At 34.5% G+C, this 24,507-nt stretch overlaps 1 protein-coding gene across 1 annotated transcript in view; it reads right to left on the bottom strand.

Moving 5' to 3' along the window:
• Positions 1 to 9,032: 9,032 nt before the first annotated feature.
• LOC118737104 (pyrokinin-1 receptor-like) overlaps positions 9,033 to 24,507 on the bottom strand; it is a 37,896-nt gene continuing 22,421 nt past the window's right edge. The window contains exon 3 of the mRNA XM_036467401.1: positions 9,033 to 9,942. Coding sequence (XP_036323294.1) covers positions 9,908 to 9,942 — 35 coding nt within the window. The 3' untranslated portion in view covers positions 9,033 to 9,907. The remainder of the gene's footprint in view (positions 9,943 to 24,507) is intronic.

The following is a 24,507-nucleotide window of genomic DNA, read 5'->3' as shown; positions in this document are numbered from 1 at the left end:
AAAAAAACTTATTGCTAAAAGGCGAACCGCATAACGCTATGACCTCCTCGTTAGCGGGTATTTCCATTAGTCTTTCAGAAAACAGTAAAGAAATTTCAAGATAGCTACCAGAATTGGCAATTGTCTAACGAATGACTTTTGTCTTTTGAAAGACTGAAGTAAGAGAAATATGTGTGCATACGTACATATGTACATATGTATGTATATGTAAAGCTCAATGAACGAATTAAAAACATATTCATATTCACAAAAAAAAATTGTGATGTTATTCACATCCACTCAATTTGATTTGAATGGTTCACCGTTTGAGTGGACTCATGCAGACTTCTATTACAATTCAGTAATATCTCAACAAGATGTTTATATATAATGTGATTTTAGTATTTATGGAACTATACAACGTTGCTAAAATGCTGAAACACATATTCAAACATATTCACATAAATTTTTCCAATTCTTTGCAATGCGAGAAGCGCATTCGTTGCAATTGTTAATAAAACAGAATAAATAAATATGCTATTTGCTGCTGGCCCTGTCATTCCCGGGTGTCATGAGGCAACGAAAGTGATTGCGGTGCATTAATTTCAATGGCGTTGCAGATGCCGTCGGCTGTACTGTTATGTTGCGATGGAAAGCGTGCGGGGAGCTCCTCTTGACAAGGCAACATAAGTATGTACGTATGTCGCCACTGTTGATGCAGAAATGCGTACGAACATTATAGCGATACAATGGCCAACAGTTATTAGAAAAATTATACACTTTTGTTTGTAAGTGGGAGTGCACAATGATCGTTGTAAGAATTGCAACAATATGAGAGTGTAAATAGTAATCGTAAATTTCAACTATTACCACGAGTGCGCAACGGCTACAAGTCACTATAAATTTTAATTTAATTCTGCGTCTTGCAACTAACCGTGCAACTTCTCTTTGTACATCTGCGAGTATGAAAAATTGTCATACTATTCCTAATCAATTTTTAATTGGCATGAAACAGCTAGAACAATAAAAGGGAACTGATTTTTCTCACTTCTGAAAATCCTGGTGGAATTTGTATTTATACTTAAAAAAATGTTTAAAAATTACCAAATCATCATTGTGGCTAAAGTTCAAAAATTATCTTCGATATCCAATATGAGTGTTATGTAAACGAGCGCAACGCTGATTTACTTCGAAACTGTCGTATCTTTAAAAATAATTAATGCATATATTGTTCTAGTGAGCTTATGGTAATCCGGAAATTTTTTCCGCAACATAGAAGAAGAGAATATTTGGTTCGGTTATAAAGTCCTTAATAATTGGAAAACGAATCTCTTGTCTCACCTTCCATAATGAATGGGGTAAGAGGGTGGTCGAGCCGAACTCGATAACTTTTCTCCAGCTGAACAGATCCTTTGTTATCCAATGTATTCTACTTTCTTCATTTTAGAGAATGGACTTCATCACAGTTATTTCTCGTTTTCTACATTTGTGCTTTATTTTAAAAGTAAAGTGATTTATAGATATACGCGTCTAACACTTATGAAATATTTGCCTTAAAAAACTTTAAAGAAGATCTTTGCTATAAACTTTTATTTTACTATTTTTTATTTTGCAAATAGGAAGGCGTCATAAAAGTGAAGAAATGTGATTTTCATCTACTTTTTACGTTTGCCTTAAAAGTATTTGGAAGTACTTCGATACTTTTTTGCAAACATTTATGAGTACTGGCATCGATTCTTCTTTAGAGTATTCTAAATGAGTACCTACTAGTTGTAAAAAGTTGTATCAATAGTCACAAAGGAAAAGTCGCTCTATAAAAAAATTCGTCGTAAAGAGAAGACTTCGTTAGTACTCGGAAGTTTGTTATTAAAGTTTGACAGTATTCGTAACGTATACGCCACATCGAACTAAGTGTAATGCCTGCATATACCAATAGAGTATTACGTATTGGTAACGGTAACGCTCGTATTTACACTTTCTTTTGGCAGTATAATACTTTTATTTGGATTCCGAAAATTTTTTCCAATGCATATATTGCCAGCTTAAAGTGAAAGTTGCTAAGTCCACTCTTCGCTTCGAAAAGGATTAATTTATTTGTTTTTCCTTTTTTTTACGTTCAATGAAAGACAAATTTGCCTAAAAGTCCAAAAGAAGGAAATGGCTATAAGAAGTTTTTTTCCTCTCCTTTTATATTAAAAAAAATGGACTTAGCAGCTTTGAACTCTAGGCTAGCGATATGTAACTATATGCGGTTATGTAAAAACAGGGACACGACATCTTGACCAGTTTTGCCTATTTATCTTTCGTTTGTTTAATGTTTATTACTTGTATAATACTTTACACCATATAAATCAACATTCAAATTTTGTAGAGAAATTAAAAAAAAGTTTAACAACAACAAACTTTGTGTTCACAATTTTTTTTTTTAAATTCTAGGTATGCAGTTTTGTAGATTATAATTATTAATATAAATGTGTTAGGCAACCTTACATACGAGGTTTTCAATTATCTTGCGACGCAGTTGTTTACCTTAAACGACGATTTTTATCCTTTTTTCGATTTTGTACGAATTCCACCTGGGTATATTAAAATGCATAACCTTACCTTTCACACACATTGGCATCCAGTGTCTGGCTTACATATTTGGAACCAATTTCGTTTGCAAGTTGCATATGGCACACGTGACTCACCATTTTCGCCTCAGCAAAAATTCAATATAATTTTTGAGTCTAGTGCTCAGAGGATTCAACAGGAGTGCACTCAGTGCACCATATTCTATAAATGCACGAAAATGCGTTTATTTTGATTTTATTAATTTTTTCATATTCCGTCTGCAAATTGTATTTGTGAACTACTTTGCATGCAAGTCAACTGCTCCAACAGCTCCTAAGTACTAGGAACATCCATAAAAATCTGAAAGCACCTACAAGTGTTTACTTGAGCGATGGCTTTTTGTTTGTGAATCTGAAATGTGTTGCAAAGAACTTCAATCGGTATGTGTGCATAGTTAATAAAATTTGCGTATGTAAATATTTCCAAGCAGTACCACATATATACAGGTAAATTCCGTGACAATTTACATCTCCACTATGCGAGCATCTATGTACTACTTTCTGCGGTATTCAACAACTAAATTAGTGCAATGAACAGGTGCAGTAAGGTTTCTAATTCGAAGTACCATTCAGGCAATAAATCCCAATGCGCAACAATTTAATTCAGTGGCTCCTCTGCAAAGTGAATGTTGTGGCTTTGAGCAAAAATATGCGGATCTTGTTCTTCAAAAAAATTATTTTTGGGGTTTCAATTAAATTGATCAGTTTAGCATTTGTATATTTCTATTTACATATATTTGCACTCATATCTACGTATTTGTGAAAATTTACCAATAAGCATCCTGCTGTACCTTAACCTTTATATGACACTGAAAATATATTTAGGAAATAAATTGTAGAAAAAGTCCTCTTTTATATAGCAAATATACGTAAGGGCAGAATATCAGGCTAAAAGTCGCGTTCGGATTTGTTTCTCTATTTTCTTAAAAATTTTCTACATATACAGATATTTACGAACAATTGGAAAAATCATTTGCATACGATTTTTCACGTAATTTACTGCGCAGGCTTTACTAAAACTATAAACTATGGTACTTTTCAGCCTTTTTTTGGTTTTTCGCAATTTACACAAAATTTTGAGGGTGTAGAAGTCAAACGGACCTCAGCTTCGGATTCAGCGGGTAAAAGTACAAGTCGGAAGGTGGGTCTGGTTAAAAGCACCACTTTTTGGTGTGCTATATGTATATGGGGCATTCCACCGCCACGTGTAGGACATTTGTACAGTAAAAATGTACTTTATATTTTAAATTTAAGTATAAAATAGTTAAAAAATTCTACATTTTGGTAAAGCTACATCGAATTCACTATTATAGGAGTTATTATCAAATACGAAAAAAATTCCAACTTTTGTGATAAAAAATCTGAGTTATTTCCTCTGTCATGGTGGGACAAAAAACCAGAGCCTGCTTTTTGGAGCAGAAATCCGAAATTCCTCTATCACGGTGGGATAGCGTTTGCACGGGTGGGGTACGTACGAATTTTTATACGAAGAGGAACTTTCAGTGTGGTCCATATTGAAGATTATTTATTAAAAAATATAATAAGCCAATTAGAGGTTCAATCCACCCACGTTTTATCTTAGGATAATGCATTTTATATGGAAGTAAATGCCTAGCACCGTCAGCCAAACAAATTATTAAAAATCAACGCGATTTCCTAGCGTCTTGAAATTTTCACTTTTACCTACTTAAATTTTAAAAGTTTTAGGTGTAATTGTTAAAGTTTGTTTAATTTCTGTAATTTTTGTACGAAGTTTGAAACGTTGTGCTTATGTGGTTATGTAATGTGCTAGACTTTTATAAAAAAAAAAAAACTATTCTTCCTTCCACTAAAAAAATTGCCAAAAATTAACGCGAAGTACTAGCAACTTCAAACCTGGACTTTGTTATATTAATCACACAATTTAATATATAACACAATGTTATCAAAAGCTGAATTATGAATCGGAAATTATTTGACAGTAATTTCAACACAACCTATTTGAAACTCACTCAAATAATTTACTTAGAACTTGATTTCGAAATGTAAAAAAGGTAATAAAAATGAATTTAAAGATTTAGTTTGTTATTTTTTGGTTAACTCAAGACATTTACATATGTCTTATCCACACATTTATTAGTTTTATAAAAACAAAAATAATTTTTGCTCTAAGGTTCACTTTTTCATGAAACCTATAAACCTATATGTAAGTATAATAGCTATTATTCTGATCTTTTTTTTTTGCCTGAAAATCTTTTTTTAAGTATAAAAATCAGCAAAAATAAATGTACATATTTAATGCTGTCAGACGCCGTTTTCTTGATTAAAAGGAATGGTAGGAAAGATGCCATTTGGTAGGCTTTTGAACCAGCTATTGGCAGGAAAGAAAGTTTTTCAGTGGTAATCTTGATTGGAATAAAAAGTCGCACGAATGTTAACGCAAATTCACGCAAAAAAGAAGGAGGAATGTGTTGCTTTTAAGCACAACACACTGTTCATTCATACATTTGCAAATATGTACATATGTACGCATATCTTGGTGGGGTATCTTGTGCCATACATGGTAATGGCTTGCAGCTGCTAAAAAATTTCATTCCGTCTACAAAGGTATTTATTGAGTCGCATTGTCAATTTTATTGCTCGGGCCACGCTCACGCGCATTTCTACCATAAAATTGCCCCTTTAAAACACTCACAATACAGTCACCTACCAGTGCTGCCAACTCCGAAGGTGCGAAAATCAAATGCCGCTCTGAAAAACGCCCTGTTTATCGCAATTTTAAAGTCGAAAAACCCATCTATGAATATTAAATATTAGAAGTTTTTAAGAAGTATTTATAGCTCCAGTTCTGCGGTTTTTACTTTTCTTGCGTTGCACGTGGCCCTGTGTTTGTCTCTGCAGGTATAGATACAGCCGTCATGCGACTATCATTAGAGATATTTTTTAGCAAGTTAGCAATGCCTTTGTGTGTATTGAAAGTGACAATGCCAGAAATAATTATCCAAATATAAAGCAAAATGCATGGACTTTAAAACAGTGGTCAGTTATTATAAAACTACGTTTATGAAAAAGTCGTCAACGGTCAAAGTAATGTGTCCTCTATTGTGATCGTCCCCCCGTCAGGCAATTTTTTTTTTTTGCAAATATAACAATACTATCAAAACATAAAATGGACCTTAACATTATATTAACCACATTCGAGAAAGCTGCTGCGCACGAAATATTTTGGTGTACATAGTTTGTCTAAAATTGGTAGGCAAATCCATCAACTCCTAGTGTCATCGTTGTTCCACCCATCACATACCGTCAATTATATAATTAAGTTTCATAATTTAACAGTTTCGTATTAAGAGCTTACCGCTTGTCAAATTAAGGGTAAAAGAGAAAGTACTTAAAATTTCTGGAAAAACAGTTTAACTGTCCCATCCGTCACGTTGGAATGCCCCTATATGTTTGCATAAACATATGTATGTAAAAATTACTAAACAGCAAAAAAATATTAAAAAAGCGTTGTAAAATAAAACAATTAATCCACGAAATTGTATTTAGCAAAATCCCACGTGCCCTTTTATGTTGCGAAAATCCCGAATTATTAGCCAAATCCCACAAGTTGGCAACATTGGTATCTACAAACGCATATTAAAAGGAAATAAAATACAAGCAGGTTGTTATGTATGTATGTACGTACGTAGATGGACAAACAAGAAACACGACAATTACTGTGTTAATAGGAATGGATTTCTTCCTTCTTCGAGGCAGAAATATCGCCTTTCACTTTACACTTTCTGCCATTTTGTTTGCCTTCCGTTGGTTTTTATCTGTGTTTTGAGTTCATTGTTACTTTTTTCTTCACTTTCTTTGTGTGTAACTAAGGCAGCGGTGGTACAAGCCAAATTGTCGCTGGCTCTTATCTGCGATGATTTATGGCCGCAAGGATATTCATCAACAAACAAGCCATCATAAAGCAGTCTAAAGGCGCTTACGCATATCAATAGTATTTACGAGTGCTTTTAAATAACAGTCAAATACGTTTTTGTTATTCATTCTCAAATGAATGACCGTAGGTTAAGATTACAACGCGTATGGGTATATATGTACATACATATGCATGTTTACTTAATTATCTAGGTATTTTAAGTACGTGCACGCTTGTTTATATCTTCCGTTGTTGCATTTTTTTTTTGCACCAAAGGCTTTTAAAAGCAGAGGGATTAACAAATGTTCGCCTGTTGCTTATGGCTCTTGGCGTGTCTGTTTTCTACAACGTGGCGCTTTATCGACAATTTTTACTTCATATCCATGCACTGAATTTTGCACAAAGATCAGTACCTGCCCTGAGTCTCTTGTTATTTCTTCTGTTGATGCAAAATGGGTGCCTCGAAGTGGTTATATAAGTTTTGGACACATAAAAGAGTCGACCATAGGTGAATAAGGTAGTGGTAAGGTATTGAGTAGGTATTTTACCAGATAGCCCTATATTCAGTTGACGCAACTACACGCTTTTCCCAGTATAATCGCAATTTACCAATGTAAATTTCTTAATGTAAATTTTAAGTAAATTAAAAGTCTTAATTATTTGACTTTCCTAAGCTGGGTTTAATAAGGCTGCTCCAATATCAATCGGAAGTAATACAATTCACCAAAGTAAGCCCCAACTACTCTGCTTCTTTAAAGTATAGAGGTAAATTAAAAAAAGGAAACAATGTCACTAAAAACCCAACAACAATAAGGGACTTACAAGTCGTCATAACGAGTCAGAACCGTAAAATTGTTTTTACCTCTATAAAAAGGCATTATTTTTCTCCATTCTTACGATTTTCAATTATTACGTGTAAACATCTTTGCTCCCGGTAGGGCTAAATTTCCGCAAACCGTCACGCTTAAGCCAAGACGAATTATAAAGTTGTACAGATGAAAACAAATCGAAACAGTCGTTCTAGCCATACCGCTTTTAAATGTAGCTCGGGACTTTTTCGGGACCATTTTGGAACTATTTTGGAGGCCGCTTCGGGGTTAGTTCGAGAACAGTTCTGTATTTTTTCTGGACAATTCGGGTCTAGTTGGTGACTCTACCAGCACTTCTTTGGGTCTAGTGCGGGTGCAGTTTAGGACTAGTTCAGGACTTTATCGGGACTACTTCGGAATGCCTGTTTACACAAAACATTGCATGAGTACCTAGTACTGACGCCTATTTTTAAATGCTTTTATTATGTTTCACCTGTGTGTAATCAAATGTTAGAGACTTGAAACATCATACTTAGCTCAGAACACTATGACAATGCAATATGAAAGATAAATAACTCCGCTAGGTGGCACAGGTATCGAGATACTTGAAAATCCCGTTTTTATGGTACGATATTGTTCATATTTGGAATGCATATTAATAACGTGAAAACAAATTATTCAAACCAATTTGTCCGATAGGTGGATAGGCAAGAGACCAGATACTCGGAAAATCCTTATTTCTCGTCAAATTTGGTTTAAATTTAGCACATACTTTACTCAGATGTAAAGAAGTACCTCCACACAAAATTTAGACCTTAGGTATTGAAACTTGTCTTAAAGACCTTTTTTTTAATTAATTGTCGATTTTGAAGATAGTTTGAAGACTGCCTCATTTAAGGGAAATTTCTGAGCTTAAAATGCCTTCACTGCTTTGAAATCTTGAATGAATGAATTTTGACACAGTCACATCCCAAAATTAATCGAAAAATATGGTAAAAGTTTTGTTTGCTGATCGTTCCAATTTCGAGTTGTCTTATTTGATGAGTAAGGCACTTGCCGAAACGAATGCATGACGACTCCACTTCTGAACACTTGCACGACTTGCATAAGCCCTGGTGGCACACACATTACACATTTTCTGGCCGTTCTTTCTTAGTGATACACTTTCGCAATAAAATATTGCATAAACGCTTATGGTTTAATATAATTGGCACGAGTTTTAGCACAAGATCATTTATTTTCGATTATTTACTATTGAAATGACAAATAATTTTTATTTCCAACACAAAAAAGTAAACAAATGACGAGTTCAAAATGGCAAGCGCCTGACAATGGAGCTTCATTGAAATACATGTGTTCGGCATAAAAGCTTCGTACTTTAGTATGCCGGAACGATTGCACTACTATGACTAGGAGCTTAATGTGCAGAGTCCCTAACTAAATCTCGACTGTACATTTATTAATTTAACTGACCCTTCGGTGGCAAACGAGTCAAAATTCAAAATTTAATTTGTAACTTCGGAAAAATTATTTCACTTTATCGCTTTCAAGTAATCAATTGATGGCGTGTAGAATGACTAAAGTACATACATACCTCTTGGTTAGCATCCACAGCACGAACCTACGTTGGTAAAAAATTAATGGATGTAGAAATGTAAGACTGCAAATTCAAAGAAATATTTGCACTGAAATTTTCATTAATAGATTTATTAAAAAAAATAAAAAATTAACCCTCATGAAGTTACGTGATGAGTATATTACTTTCATCGAGTTGGAAACATACAACTTATATGGAATAAAAAGAATCTTAAGAAAATTGATGACTTAAGTAAATACGATTTACAGTGAGTATTTAATTTATTCACTTGATGAGTAGCAATGAACATTTTCAGCAAACGGACACCAAAGCTGACGAGTGACATTAATGCGAATTGGTGCCGCATATCCATATATCTTGCATTACATCTATGTTTATTAGCGCTAAGACGTGGAATATTTATTATATACTCAAATAATTTTAATATTTGCAAATAATAGACCACTAGATACTTTTTCCAATCCATCTTATAAAAAAAAAATATTTATTTTATTCATATTTTCGAAGCGCACTTGCTCCAAATTGCCATTCTCCTGCATTTGCGATAGTTTTATCTTTTTGCTGATCTTGCTGCTGCTTCTCTCTGCGCTCGATCAGAAATTTGCAATCAACATCGTGTGGTCCGCAGTGTACCAAGTTTCGCAACATTGTTATCGATCGGCTCGTTCAAGTAACAATTACTCATCTTCGTGATAACACCGAAATTCGCATACTACTTGGTCGATTCAGCCAAGGCGTGGCATAGCTGGCTTATTTCCTTCATGTAGGCTGGAAGCCCAAATTCAGCAAACTCGCCAAATTATGGAGATTTCCAAAAAAAAATCAATAAGGAGATCTTCAATATTCGGCGTGCTGACAGTTATGCTTCAGACAGACGAGTACTATGCCAGCAGTGAAAATGCGCATCCGCTGACCGGTATGCATCTGACCAAGCAACTGCCATCGACATTTGACTCCACGCTGATGTGCACAAAGTTTGACAGTTTTTGCTCATTCAGGTCGCAAGCAAAGAGTACTACAGAGACAGCCAAGTTGAAGCGGGGTTAAATGCTGAAATGAGTGAAATGAGAAAAAAGGCAAAATATTCATGGCAATTAATTAATGTCAATATTAAAACGTTGCATTGTATATTGCTGTGAAAATGCCACTGACAAACTAGTCATAAATTCCCTGCGACAAAAGCCAAAATAACTTCCAAACATACGCGTTTCTTTTAAAGGATATGTTTGAAATTTTTAAGATATACATAATTACTTCAAAAACTACAAACAAAAATGGAATAACAACATTGGGACCAAATGAACCAGACATTTTTTTGAATTAAAAAAATTTCTAAACAATTTTGTTTAAAAGTTGAAAATTTTGGTGAAAATTTGTCGAATTTTCCTAAATTTTGTAAAACCTTTGCAACCTTTGATGCAGAATGAACTATATTTCTATTAACTATATTTTTTTTATCGCTATATTGTTATTCCACACTGCACTAAATTTTGTAAATTATTTATTGAGTTAATAATATCTTCGAAATTTCTAAATCCTTTAAAAAAATCTTGCGAGAGAAAAACTAAAAACGCGGTTGTCTTTTGTTTGCCCTCTACTTTCGGGGGTATGCTGATTTTTGTTGTCTAAAATTTACTATCGTACGGTGTAATATAAAATATTTTAAATAACTTTAAAATTTAAAATTTTTCTTCAATTTGTTTTATCATTGCAGTTCAAGCCAGCCGGTTTAGTGACTTTACTGTGAAGAAAGCGCAACGAGTTACACCATTGTTGGCCTTGGTACACTTTGACCAATTCAAACATTCATCAACGCCAGATAAATTTTGCCTAATTTGTTCTTTTTCTAGCTGGTCAGCCATTTAATCTACAACAGACTGCTGTGTCCTGGCTCACAAAGTAGTATGCATAAATTAATTGTACGAGTAACCCGAATAATGTCTCACACAATTAATACTCAAAGTACGGTAATTAATACTCACAAACAAGCTCGTCTGGTCGACCAGTTAAAGTGAAATTTTAGTAATTTAAAATACGAGTGGGTACTTTATGGTTAACGCAAACACAAGTGCTCGTATGCTCGTTAAGGTCAATTTAGTTTGAAGGCACATATACATAGCATGGGTCTGACATTCTCAGTTGAGCTTTAAATAACGAAAATTTTGTGGAATTCATATACTGCCAATTCTAGTTGTGGTAACTCTCCAGCTGAGGAAATATACTTATTGTATACTACTTCACTGCAAACTGTCGTTAGCGCCTTCATCTTAAGGAGAGGGCAAAACAAAGCACGAAAAAAAGATGAGGAGCTTCGTAGGAGTTTATCGCACTCTTTCTCAAATTGGCACGCCGAAAACTTTTACTCAAAGAAAAGAATACGTACTTATTTAGGATATACATAGATAGGAATGCACCAATGGCAGTAATCCATCAAGAATTTAGAGTTAAAAACTGTCTAAGCCAGACTCATGTTACGGGGAAGTTTGTGTGCTACGATCAGAGCACTCTCTGAACTGCCTGACACCAGATGATCCCGGATCTGCACTTCGGGATGAAATTCAGAGTCACAATATTAGTAATTCCTCATAACTCATAAAGATGGCGATGGAATTATTGAGCAGCAATTGAATAAAGAGGCGTGATTATCTATATTGACAGTCAGGCTGCGTTAAAGACAATTATTTTCGCACAGAATTTCCTAAAAAATTTGTATCTATTCCCGAGGCAAATAAGTTCAAATGGTAATCATGTGTACGAGTACAGACTGCATCTATGTACATATGTATGTATGTATGTATACACCACGCATTGGTGTGAATGAACGCACATCAACGCTATATGAAAAAAAAGAAAATACCACAATTATTTAATATCGATGATAATATGTAGCGGGAGTATATATGTAGATAATATCAGTGTATATGTATGTATATGTGAAATGAGTATGCTCTGGCAGAATAAAATTCAATAAAAGTTATAATATAATATCATGTCCAGTCGAAGGAAATCAAATGAAATGAATGACACTTCACGCTGTTATGAGTGTTTGCTTATTTGCATTTTAGTATCTTTCAGCAAGCGGAGATATAAAAAATAAACCATAAAATTTTGTACAACAACTAGCGAAAACCCCACTCAAATTTTGTTTTTCAATAATCAGGTCAATAATCTTCTGATATTTTGATATTGTTAACATAGCCAAGCACACTATTTGTATTATTTCAAGGTTTTAATCGAATATTGCATTATAATGTAATGTTTTCATTTATATATTGTACAAATATCTACATATTCGTGCATTACATATTTAATATATTAATCTATTGTTATTTTTCTTTTTCCTTTTTGCCTCGTGATTTTCGAAATGCGCCCCACAGCATTTAATAATTTATAATAAATGAAATGGCATTACCTCTGTTCTTTGATTGAACACTTAAAGCCATTAACTATTTTCTTATTTAAGTTCAACATGTGTACTGATATATATTTTTAGTGAAGAATGTAAAAATGTTATGAGAAAATAAAGAATAAACAAACAAGCACAACAACAACAACAACAAGTATATAGCACTGCTTGCGTGCTTAGACATGTACGAGTATATATTCAAGGTCAAAGATTGAAGTATTTTAAGGAAAATAACTTTTTGTTTTGAATTTTGTAAGTTACTAAAAAAAAAATGTTTCTGGTCAATTGAGTTTTAATTATTTTTATAGAAAATTAATCGCTCTACAAAAGAGGTCTCATGTAGTTAATCGATTACTCTAACCATTTAGAAGATATTCGCACCTTCTTTTTCTGAAATAGATCATAAATTATCTCAAAATTCATAAATTAAATGGATAAATTGGAAATATTTATTAAAAAACTATTAGAATCAGTAGGCATTAGAGTTCTACTGCGAATATCTTCTAAATGGTTAGAGTAATCGATTAACTACATGGGACCTTTTTTGTAGAGCCTTTAATTTCCTATAAATATTATTGATACAACAGGTTTAATGATCTACTGGTGATAAGATATGACCAGTTTTATATGAGACTAAATTGAAAATGAAAAACTTCCCGTTAATATTAACAGCTCAGAATTGGTAAGTACTTTCTAGAGGTATCTAGGAACTAGTTTTCGGTTGATTTTTTTTGACCCACCCTAATATATATGTACATATATATGTATATTAGATTGCATCGCAAAAAAAGGTTTTAGTTTTTCCGCCAGGATTACAAAATCTATTATATTTTAAGACTTCCACCAAAATATTTCGGAAAAATATTAAGATTTACGTGAGCTGGACCGATTTGAAAATATCCCCAAAAATTAGTTTTTTATTAAAAAATCTGGTTTCTTAAAGGACTTTTCGGAAAAAATCTCCTCAGATGATAAAACGGTTTAAGCTTTAAAAATCTGCAAAAAAATATTCAAAACTTTTTTAACGGAATCATAAAAATAATATTTTAGATGCTGTTTTTTTAACTTTTTTCTAAGATATGTTTAAGAAAAACTTGAAAAACTGGGCGAAAACTATACCGTTATAGACTTGCGAAATATCAGTGGAAAAGTATTTTTTCACCCTTTTTAGGCTGAGTTATTCGAGTTTTTTTTAGAAAAGATGAGGTGTAAAATGAAAGGGATAGGCCTCTAGAAAGGCACTAATGTTTTTTTAATAGGGTTGCCACCTGGTAATAAAATTAATATATTCAATCATAAGCGTAGGCACCAGTTCTGCACCGTCACTGTCAAACGAAAAGACTTAGCCTCTACATGTACAATAAGGTATTATTTTTCTGAGTAGGGCTGCCACCTATTAAAAAGATAAAAGATTTTCGCCGTTCGTTGGATTACAAAATGAGATACCGAATGAAAGAGCCTGGCCCTCGCAAGTACAAAAAGCTTTCTTTTTTTGAATAGGGTTGCCACCTATTTAAAAATTACTATCTTCTATACATAGTATAAAGGAATGTTGAGATATTTTGATCACACTAATCTCAAAAACTACTGAACGTATTTATAGGAGAGTTTTTAATTATAATCTGTATCGACAGAAATATTATTTTTAGTACTTCAAATTCCTATAGGGTTACCACCTGTTGGAGAGGTATCAAAGGAAAAAGCTTGCCCTTCCGATTTGCAGTAAGGTTTTGTTTTTCAAAGAGGGTTGCAACCTGTGCAAAAAATTAAAAAATGTGGGCTTTGCTTTTCGATTACAAGAAATGAGGTGTCAAATGAAGGTCTTGGCCTCCAGGTGCGCAATTATATATTATTTTTTTAGTAGGGTTGCAACCTGTTTAGTTGTCAATCGCATCTTATTTAATATCTACACATTCAGCGCGTGACCAAGCCTCGCACATACGAGGCCTGCTAGCAGGGTGTCCAGATTGTTTAAAAAAAAGGCGCAATTTCTGCCGTTGAGGCTGTTTTTTCGCTCACATAGCTTATGTGGACGCTCAATGAAAGACGCTTGTCTAGATGACCTCTTATAGCTTCTTACGACTCCAGATTTGTATTGCTCCTTTTTTTTTGCTAGGCTAGATTGAGCCCGAAGCTTTTTATCCAGTTTTTAATAACGCCGACTGGTGAGGATACGCTTTCGTGTATGACATCCAGCTATTTCGCAGTCGCTTCTACCAAAGTGTCGTCTAAAAAGCCTATTATAGAAGATGCCTCGGGTAATTCGGTACGAAAAACTCCATCATACATAATTTTCCATAGCATGGGCTATGTGGATCTCCGAAGTTTATCCCTTCCCGTTTCAGGAGTTCTTGCGTTTCGTACCACAACAATCACGAATGTGTGTATGTACGTAAGCATGTGTGCTTGTGCGCCCGCAAATATGTTTTCATATATGAATGCATATGTGTACAAGTAAGTAAGTACAATAACTGCTTTATCAGCATTTCTAATATTTTTTATGCGTGCACCAGTGCACAAGATGCTTGAAAACAACAAAATATTAAGCAATTCTGTGGCAGTGTAAAGCGGCATTACTCTTTACGGCTGAATTTCCATGTCATTCTTGTTTTTGAGATCTTGTGGCTCATTCAATTCGGCTGCATGCAATTTTTTTGGGCTATTCAAATATTTTTTGTTTTTCTCTTTTACGCACATAAGGCAGAGAACACACACATACACTCATATGTACGCGTATCTAAGTAAGTTAACATACTTTTGGTAGTTGTGATGAATACTTAAAATAAGATTGTATGGTGTGCGTTTTTTAACCCTTTCTGGGTCGTTAATGACGGTGGTGGAGGAGTTGAACTCATACGCCACGGTGTCTTTTGCTGTGATGAACATGCACATATGTATGTATGTATGTATATTTACGTGTAAATATTTCTTTAACAGCATATCAAAGTGTGTAAAATGTATGTACACTTTAGTAAGCACACTATTATGAAAATTTTTCCCAAATTCATATTAAAAGACACGCGCTTGCAAACCCGGAATGTATGATTCACATCGCAATTTATGTGCCAAAATTTTAGTAAACTTGTGTTTTTTATCTTTATTATTTTGCCTAAATGGAGTCAAGTAACTAAGAAACAAAACTACATTCTTCAGTTATTAGTTAAAAAAAAAAAATGTTGGCATCTAAAATTGTTGGTAACAAGTAGGTGGTAATAGTAGTAATAGCAGGTTTTTACCAATACCATTGAAGTTACCTACGTGAACATATTGCTGGAATTATTGCGGTGAGGTACGCTTTATTTTGCAAAGGCCATTTTTTAGGCGAATACTAAACCATGCACTGCTGTATATGCAAAAATTTCCTTTATGAAATTTAATATGCACTTCTCAAATGCCACATAACAAACTTTATAAGTAATAAGTTTGTTACTCTTCAAAGAACTACGCTGACCAGTCTGACGCATCCACCGACAACCATGTAAAGTTGGTAATTGATGATTACCAATAGCTTTACTGCCTACCCACTATTTTTTGGTCCAATACATATGCACAATACACAAGCCTCCATTCAACGATTTCGAGAGCATTATTTGACACTGCAAAGCATATTTTTAGCTCATACAAAAATGTCTGTGTAAAAGTATTTTAAGTTTTGGAGTATGTTTGCCTATTTATGTATTTCCTACATATGTATGTAATTTTTTTTCTCATATATCTATACTTAGGCGGTATAAGCTGCACCGTACAACCGATTTTGGCAGAGCTTAATAAAGCACGCAAGTCTTTCTCTACTGTGAAAGCTGACGGCAATTAAAAACGTTAAGTGCAGTAGGTCCTTTTCCACCTGGTACATATTTCCTACTTCCGCAGACTCTTTCGCTCAATTTACTACCCAGTCAAAAGTAGTACTTGCTGGTAAGAGTGATTCTTCGTTGGATTTCTGGGCTGGCAGTATTCGATTGCTACTATTAAGAGATATTGTTTGCTATACTTATTACAATATTTTTATCCATGGCAGTTGACAACAGTTACTTATGTAGCTTTATCTCTGAGGGAAAGCAAGGCAATTATATATATAACAAACTTTGCGAAATTATATTTTCTGAAGCTTGCGAAAGTTAAAGGAATAGGAGCACATGAAATGGAGGCGTATAAATAGAACACTTTCAAATTTTATATACTAAAATTCGCTAAGAAAGCTGCATACATAGATACTTATCGAAAAAGCAAACATACATACATACATACATATGTATGTACATTATTGTGTGCATATTTAACAATGAAAATAACAAGCTCTAATCAGCTTTTTAACTTTCATAAAGCTTGCGAACAGCCTACCAATACTTTTGGTAGTCAGCTTTTAAAGCGCCCTATATTATTCAAAGTTTTCAATATAATACTTTAACTCGTATACATATGTATGTATGTATGTATGAATATACAAATGTGAAATTGTTGAGAATTTTATTGGAAGCATTTTTTTGAGCTGTCACTTTTTATCGCTCAAAAATTCAATATGTGTATTTTGTTAACAAAGATATGAGGTATGTAAACCACAGCATATTCAAACAACAAGTGTAGCAGCTGAAAGCTGCATTTTTTAAAAATTTATATTGTGCCCTAACCACAATTTGCATTTGATTAAGTGGCCATTTTACAATAATTTTACTTGTTGCGATTCAATTGAAAATGCAATTTATTAAAGCAATGTACATAGCTAATAGATTTACAGTCAGAAATAAAAATACTCACACAAATTTTGTGCATTTGCTGTTTTATTCAAAGTGTTTGGATGAGATTAAAAAAAAAAGTCTGCTAGGGACTGATATCTGTGTACCTATCGGAGTTGTGTGCAGTGTATTACTAAACTATATCCTGTCGAATTTCTCAGTCCTTGAAGATTATTGGCTGTGATACCGAAGAGGATCCAAACTTTGACCGTCTTTCATCCCCATTTCATATGACAGAAGACCTTAGCACATCTTTCAACATTATTTTACTTTTGTATGTTTGGAGGGATTTGAAGCAACATGCTCAAATTTGAAGCAAAAGTTTAGAATGTTTTCCCCCTATTTTCGACATATGTATACATATTCGTTTATATTAAAACCCACATATTATATTAAAACGCAAGAGCAGTTATATTCCCTAAAATAAATAGGTATAAGGATTAATTTGTGATCGAAAGCCTGCTACTCTTTTTATGAAAATAAAAATGTTTCATCATGGACTGCCCGCAACTTGAGCTTAAAGCCGATCTACTTTAGCATTGGCTTTGGCGTTGGCGTTGCTTTGACAGAACGCGCGTTAAAAGTAGTATACTAATAATATTTCGTATCAATAATTCATCAAAACGATGTTTCTTGTCCGCATTTGATTAAAAATTACAAATATTTCACATATGTAATTTAATTTATTTGCAACAACTGACGAACGACACACGCGAAAAGTTGAGAGTTGGCCATCTATCGGCCTTGTCGCCACAAATCGGAAGAGAAGCTTGGCCAAACACTATTATTATTATTATTATACTGGGTACGCCCTCTGTGTTCAAGGAATACTATAAAAAAAAAAACCAAGTAAAGAAGTGTAAATTCGTTGAAACCGAACGGTAAATACTCTTCGCACGTATTAAATATAGTTTTTTCACCATTATGAAAACTAAAAACGCATTTCTCTATATATCTCGATACCTTTAAACTGTTACAAACAACCGTTATGTGAACAAAATTATAATACCATTGAGCAAAAGTGCGCTCGGATAAAAATATACCACAAAAATAAGTAATTTTCCCACTACGCGCCACTTCTCAAATTTCTGGTGCTGAAAATCACCATTTACCTACATATCACGCACCGTCTTCAAAAGAGTCACAACTCAAAATAATACGTTCGTCGGAGAATGTGAAAAACTATTTCGTAGCATATGCTACTCATATGGACAAGGGCAACTTTACCTTAATTATTTTTTTTTTAAACAAATTATAGCAAAAATTTGCTCCAGCTTCTGCTGAAAGGTAAATAAAAGCTCTGTGTAAATTTTTCACGCATAATTTCAAGAATTCCAAATTTTGTGTTGTGTCTCTTTTGAAGACGGTGTGCGATATGTCACTTTTTGTTAGAACTGTGAGTTTGATTTTCTCCAGTTAATGTTATAACAAATGGAAACGACGCCGACAAAATACAAATGTAATGTGAATAACACTACAAGCCACTGTTGCCACATGTATGGAAATTTCCCTACATGTCGGGATTTTTAGCTATAAAAATGCGTGCGTAGGAAAAAAGGGCAGATATTTTATATATCTTGAAACGTACTTTTAAGTTTATGGTAACTAAAAACGTATATGGATATCAATAATAATATATTGGCGCTTACTATTAGTTTTTAGCCGAGCATCTCCTCCTCCGAGAAGCTATTTTTCATAGCAGAAATACAGTCAGAGGTTTGCCATTGCCTGCCGAGTGACGACCGCTATTAGGAAAAACTTGTTTTGTTTTTTGTTGTTTTTTTCATAAAAAAATTTGTTTATTCTTTCTTTGAACACTATTAAACACACAGTGGGATTTATTTAAATAAAATATATTTATCTAAAATAAAAGCATATTTTTATTCGCTCTATGTAATTGATTTTAGTTTTCAAATTCTTGTTGAATGCGATGGTGAAACGCTTATAAAACCGCCTCCTGTAAATGTGCTTTAATTTCGAAATGATTTTTAACGCTGCTGGAAGAAAAGTACTATAGGAAATTTTGTAGCTTTTTGTTTGGGCGTAGAGAAAAGTAGGAGCTTTTTTAGGTGATTGTAGGGTTGTTCGAAAAAACATGTGGCATCACTGCTACAAGCAGATACAAAAATCGCCCCGATATACTATGTATGTACATATGTATGTGTGTGTAAAAAATGTGTGTAATTTGTGGTTAGTGGGTGGCCTAGCTGTGCCAACAAATTGGCGAAATAAGTGGTCTAACACGCTGATAAGACAGATTTCTCCGATGATTTAATGAACTCGCACTTAACGTGTCCGTGGCTGTATAGGTGGAGATGGAATGAGAATAATTGTTTTTCTGTGGCGCTGGTTAATATCACTTATGATGGGGCCAGCTCAAAGTGTCAGTGAGTTTGGCTACGTGGGAAGTTCTTACACATATGCACACAGAATTTGCCGTCATTTTGGTCTGTGTAACCTGACAAATGTCTTACCCGAAATATGGAACCACTTGCAATGGACTTTCTTAAGTTGACCACATTGCTCAGTTGACCACAGTGTGTTTCATTGTGCTCCCGTTTGGTGTCCCATTCACAGCTTTTGTCAGCTTTAAGTATTCCTGACGCTGTGGCCGATATGGTATTGTACCTAGCGCTACATGAGCTGTGGGCCTGCCAGACGCAGTCGAGTGCCACCGCCACCACTACCATCCTGGCCACTTAGCACTTTTTACGTGCACGCCAGCGGAACATACCGATTAGTGTGTCGCAAGTTGTATGCGTTCGCCCCCCACTCGCAGTTCTCGTATGCATATTCTAGTCGTTTTCGTATGTCGTAAACGGTGAGCCACCAAGCACAATAAACACATTAACAGCGCTGCGCATTAACCCGGCGCGCGGCATACACTTGGCCAAAAAAGTTTCCTGGTCACGTTGGCTGATGATTCGGGGAAGTTTTAGACATATGTACTATGTCACTGAGTTCATACTGACTGGCGCTGTTATCCTCTTCTAACGAGTTAAGCGACCAGACCTTATTACACAAATGTGGCGTATTGCGCGCCGCATGCATCACAATGTTTTTACTTCTACTGAAATTTATAGTCACCAGCTGCAGATGACCGCCATGTCCCGCACCTAATTCCATGTCGAGCAGAAAATTACCATAGACGCCGTTGAACCATATGATAGTTCGGATGATAGCATTTGCGATTTCATTATGCATCGTCAGTGTCATTGCGTGTGTTAATGGTTGTCCTTGTTGTTGTTTTGATGCTATCTTACAGAAAAAGATGATGGCGTTGGTCACGACAATGCAATCTCATAATTCCGTAAGAGTGGAGGTGATCTAGGGCATTGTTATTCACTGCATATCTCTTGAAGATTGCGTGGTAGAATATTAGAGCTTGGTACGGAGATCTCATAGAGAAAAATTGGGGTTATTTGAAAAGGAGGCGTGACACTTCCCATACAAACCGAATCTTTCATACCGCATGTCTCTGGAACATTTGTTCATGTTAGAGTACTGGAACTTGGTATAGAGATATATGAATTAAATCTCAAGCTCGTGGAGAAAAATTGGTCTGCTTGAAAAGCGGCGTGGAGCATACAAACGTACCGGGTGTTAGCTATCTTTGAATGTATATACATATAATTCTTCTGTTTGTGAGTGAAATCCTCCCAAAAGGGGTGTACGGATTTTTACGAAATTTTTTGTGTGTTTGAGTGGGTCTCTGGATGGTTTAGTTTCACTACTATAAAGCTTCTAGGACAGATTCGCTATATAACTGAATCATTGTTGCCGCCAGGAAGTGAAGAGGAAAAAGCTCTCCAAATTTATTTCGTTTTGCGATTAACCGTGCTATGAAATGCTGCATAATTAGAGAATTTAAAGAAGCTCTTCTCTGGCCATAATCTTAGAAGATGAATGTGCCAATGAAAATCGTAAACGTGAATTGTTGGTGAAAATGTTGAACCAAAAAGTTTCAATGCGAAAAAAATTAATTTTGGGCGGGACGAAGTTCGCCGGGTCTGCTAGTATGTATATACATACATACATACATTTGCAAATGTACATAGCAGCAGTTGTCAAAGTGAAAATATCGTAGATTTCTTCATGAGCATTAATGCTTGTGCAGTGGAAAATTATTCGCCCACTTATTTTACAGTTAACTAAGCAAAATAAGTATCTACTTAATCTTCTTTGTTGATGTCATAGTTTGATGAGATTTGACATCATTTTATTTCTCATTAGCAACCATCGCTGGAGCTTCATTTGTCAACAAGAGTACTTCCGCTTTAGTATACATGTCGCGTGTCGCGAAAAACTTGTCAAGCCTCACAACAAAAAGTTAATAATGTTGGAACTCTATAAATGTGCAAGACGTTTATTTTTAGTAATACGGTAAATTCTGTATCAGTGCTACATATTTATGTAAGTGTAGCTTAGGTGACCTTTACTTCTTCGACAAAAAACAAAAAAAAAAAAACAAAAATTATGATTAGTCAAATACAATTTATTTTTATACGCACGAGTGAGCTTTAATTAGCATTATTCGGACTTTAGATGGATGCGTATTTATTAGAGCAACAGAAGCCGAGTCAACAAATTTTAGAATTTTTTCTGTCTGTCTCTCTGTAGGTTTGTACGCGCATCACTCGAAAATGAACGCATGGAATTGTATGCAGTTTTCATCTATGCATTACTAGATGTCTAACTTAAAATATATAAAGACAAAAGTTTGTGAGTTGCCACCTGTTTGAAAAATGCAGCTAAAGTAAATTGATAAGATAAAGTAAATATTGCAATATGGCTGTCAATTAAAAGTGGTTTAAGAAGGCCTACAGACGAAAATATTTTTGTGGAAAGTTGCCATCTGTTTGAAAATTTTATTTCAATTTTATTGATAAGTTAAATTGAATACAGCATTATGGGTATCAAACTGAAGAGGCTTAGGACAGTTTACTGCCAAACGTTCTTCTGAGAAGGGTTGCCACCTGTTTGAAAAATTGTATTCAATTAAAATGATGAAATAAGTGAAATATTACAATATCAAACAACACAAAGTTTCACCTATGTTTCTTAACCGATTCGAATGGTTGTTGCTTTGTTGGAAAGGTGTTTGGTAGGAGGAGTGTAGAAAGTTTACTTTTTTTTTCGATAGCTGGCTCAGGGGTCGAGCGATGTTCTTCAAACTCAGCTTCTCAAATATAGCACTTTGAGTTTTTATGAGGGAAGTGGTCGCATTTGTGGGCGAATTGTGTTTATTCTAACACCTTATACAAATATTTACTAAAGAAGCTTAAGTTCTAAATTTGAAGCATCTAGATGATTAATTTTTTACTACCCAGACCCCGCGGAATGGTAGCGCGTACTGCTAACCACTACACCACAGCGGCCGCGGAATTAGTGGAAATAAAATAAAGTTAATAGATGCAAGTGACAGAAAATGTAGCGAAGCCTAAAAGAGTTCAAATAATTTCAAGAAAATCTTCTTCTTATCGTTTGGATTTGAGAGACCAGTTCGTGGAACAAAAACATGATACATTCTTCTGTTAATATGAACCATTTACTATCAAACTGAAATCCCGTGTGCTCTGCACCAAAAGCTTTTAAAATAAATAGCTCCTTTTATAGGTATGTATGTATGTATGTATACTAGTTGCTTCGACCACTTTCTTTTTAGAAGATTTTTTATTTTGCGCTTCTCATTTTATTAACGTTTCTTCCAAAAATTACTTGAATTCAGGGCGTTCTCTTATCAATTTGATTACACCTTAATTTTGTTGTTCTGCCGCATAAATATGTCTGTGCATACATTTGCCACCATAGGCAACATAAGCTTTCGTATGCAGCACTCATATTTAAATATATTCCCGGCATTTCATTTTACTTGATGAATCCATTTAACCTCCCTCCGCCCACCCACTACATACATCCGGCTTCAGTTACCATGAGAGCATCACGAAATACGTGACTCATGATGTATGTATATCAGCGGATTAATACACGTCGATAGGTAATACAGAACACCGGATATAAGGTCGAACACATATTTAAGGAGTTGCGATTCAATGTTGACACTGCTGCCGTACGTACACAGCCATCAATCGTTGTGCATGAAAGGGCGCCCAGCAGAGAAATAATGCCACAGCAACAGCGACTGTTGATTGTTGTGCGGAAATGATGAAAAATGTTGACAAATGGTGTGACATGCAAAAAAATTAGAAGGAAAAAATAAAACAAGGAAACAGAAAAAAACAGAGAAGAAGACAATTGCAATCCAAATCGATCAAAACTTTTTGCCTTTTTAGTCAGGTTTCCGGCAAGATTAACACCAATTTCAGCACCACTCAAAATGGAAAATATCAGAAATTGCGTAGTCATCTCTACTCCACATTTCATTAAACTATTTGCCGTGTAATCGGTATTAAAGGGAACTTTCCGTGCCACAACATTTTTGACGCATGCATGAAATCCATTCGAATTATTTTTCAATTGGAATGTGCGCTTTGAAGCCCACTTATCTCCTATAGACGCTTTAAGTTTTACACCAGGGCAATAACTTTTTTGATTGCCCGGCTAATAGCTTTAACCTTTCTGTGACATTCTTGATACAGTTGTACCCATTTGGATTTATAAAATGAATTTTTTATATTATTCATGCATCTACAGTGCTGAATTTTCGCAATGCCTCATGTATACATTTAAGAATGATTTAGTGGAATTTCGTATGTGTTTGCCTAACTCGTATACCGACGGGAGTGGCGAAGGCATTTCTGTAACTTCGTTAGCATTGTTGATACATATCAGTATGCAGAAAATATATTTTCATGGAAGTGGCAGGAAGTTTTCGGTACTTAATATGTAATAAGTATTGTAATATTTAAAACTAGTAATTTGAAAATCGACATATGTAGTTTATTCTACAATGCATAGATATAGAAAAATATTTTTATATCTCAAATACATGTAATGGACCATGGTTTCAGTTTAAAATACCAGTCTAATGCCCATTGGCCACAGAACGGTTAAAAACGTGTGTTCCAAATGTGCATATAGATGTTGAAATGGAATAAAACAAGCTGTGTGTAAGGTACCACGGCTTCGGTGGCATGCATCCGTGCAGTGCACGGACTTCAAAAAAAAAAATATTGCTGGTAATGTTTACATACAAAAAATGGTAGAAACTGGTTGATTTTTTTTAAGAAACAATATTAGATAGTTTTTAGTCATATAGCATAAAACATGACGAATTCAGGTAGTGTTACCAGAAGTGCCAAAATGATGTATTTGTTGTAATTCTTACTGGCCCTGTATTAATTTAGTATGGAACGTTTGAAACTTTCATATTATCAGGAATAAGGGCTTTTTCGTCGCTCACTTTTTTTAAAAAACAATAGGAAGGCAACATAAAATGTGTGTATATGGAATCGGAGAATGCTAAATCATTGACATTTTTAACCCTTAATTAGGTGGATAAAGAAAATCACACAA

The sequence above is a fragment of the Rhagoletis pomonella genome, unplaced genomic scaffold (assembly GCF_013731165.1).
Source record: "Rhagoletis pomonella isolate Grant_MI unplaced genomic scaffold, Rhpom_1.0 Rhpom_scaffold_00004, whole genome shotgun sequence".
NCBI classification, from domain to species: domain Eukaryota; kingdom Metazoa; phylum Arthropoda; class Insecta; order Diptera; family Tephritidae; genus Rhagoletis; species Rhagoletis pomonella.
This window is presented reverse-complemented; position numbering and strand designations above follow the sequence as displayed.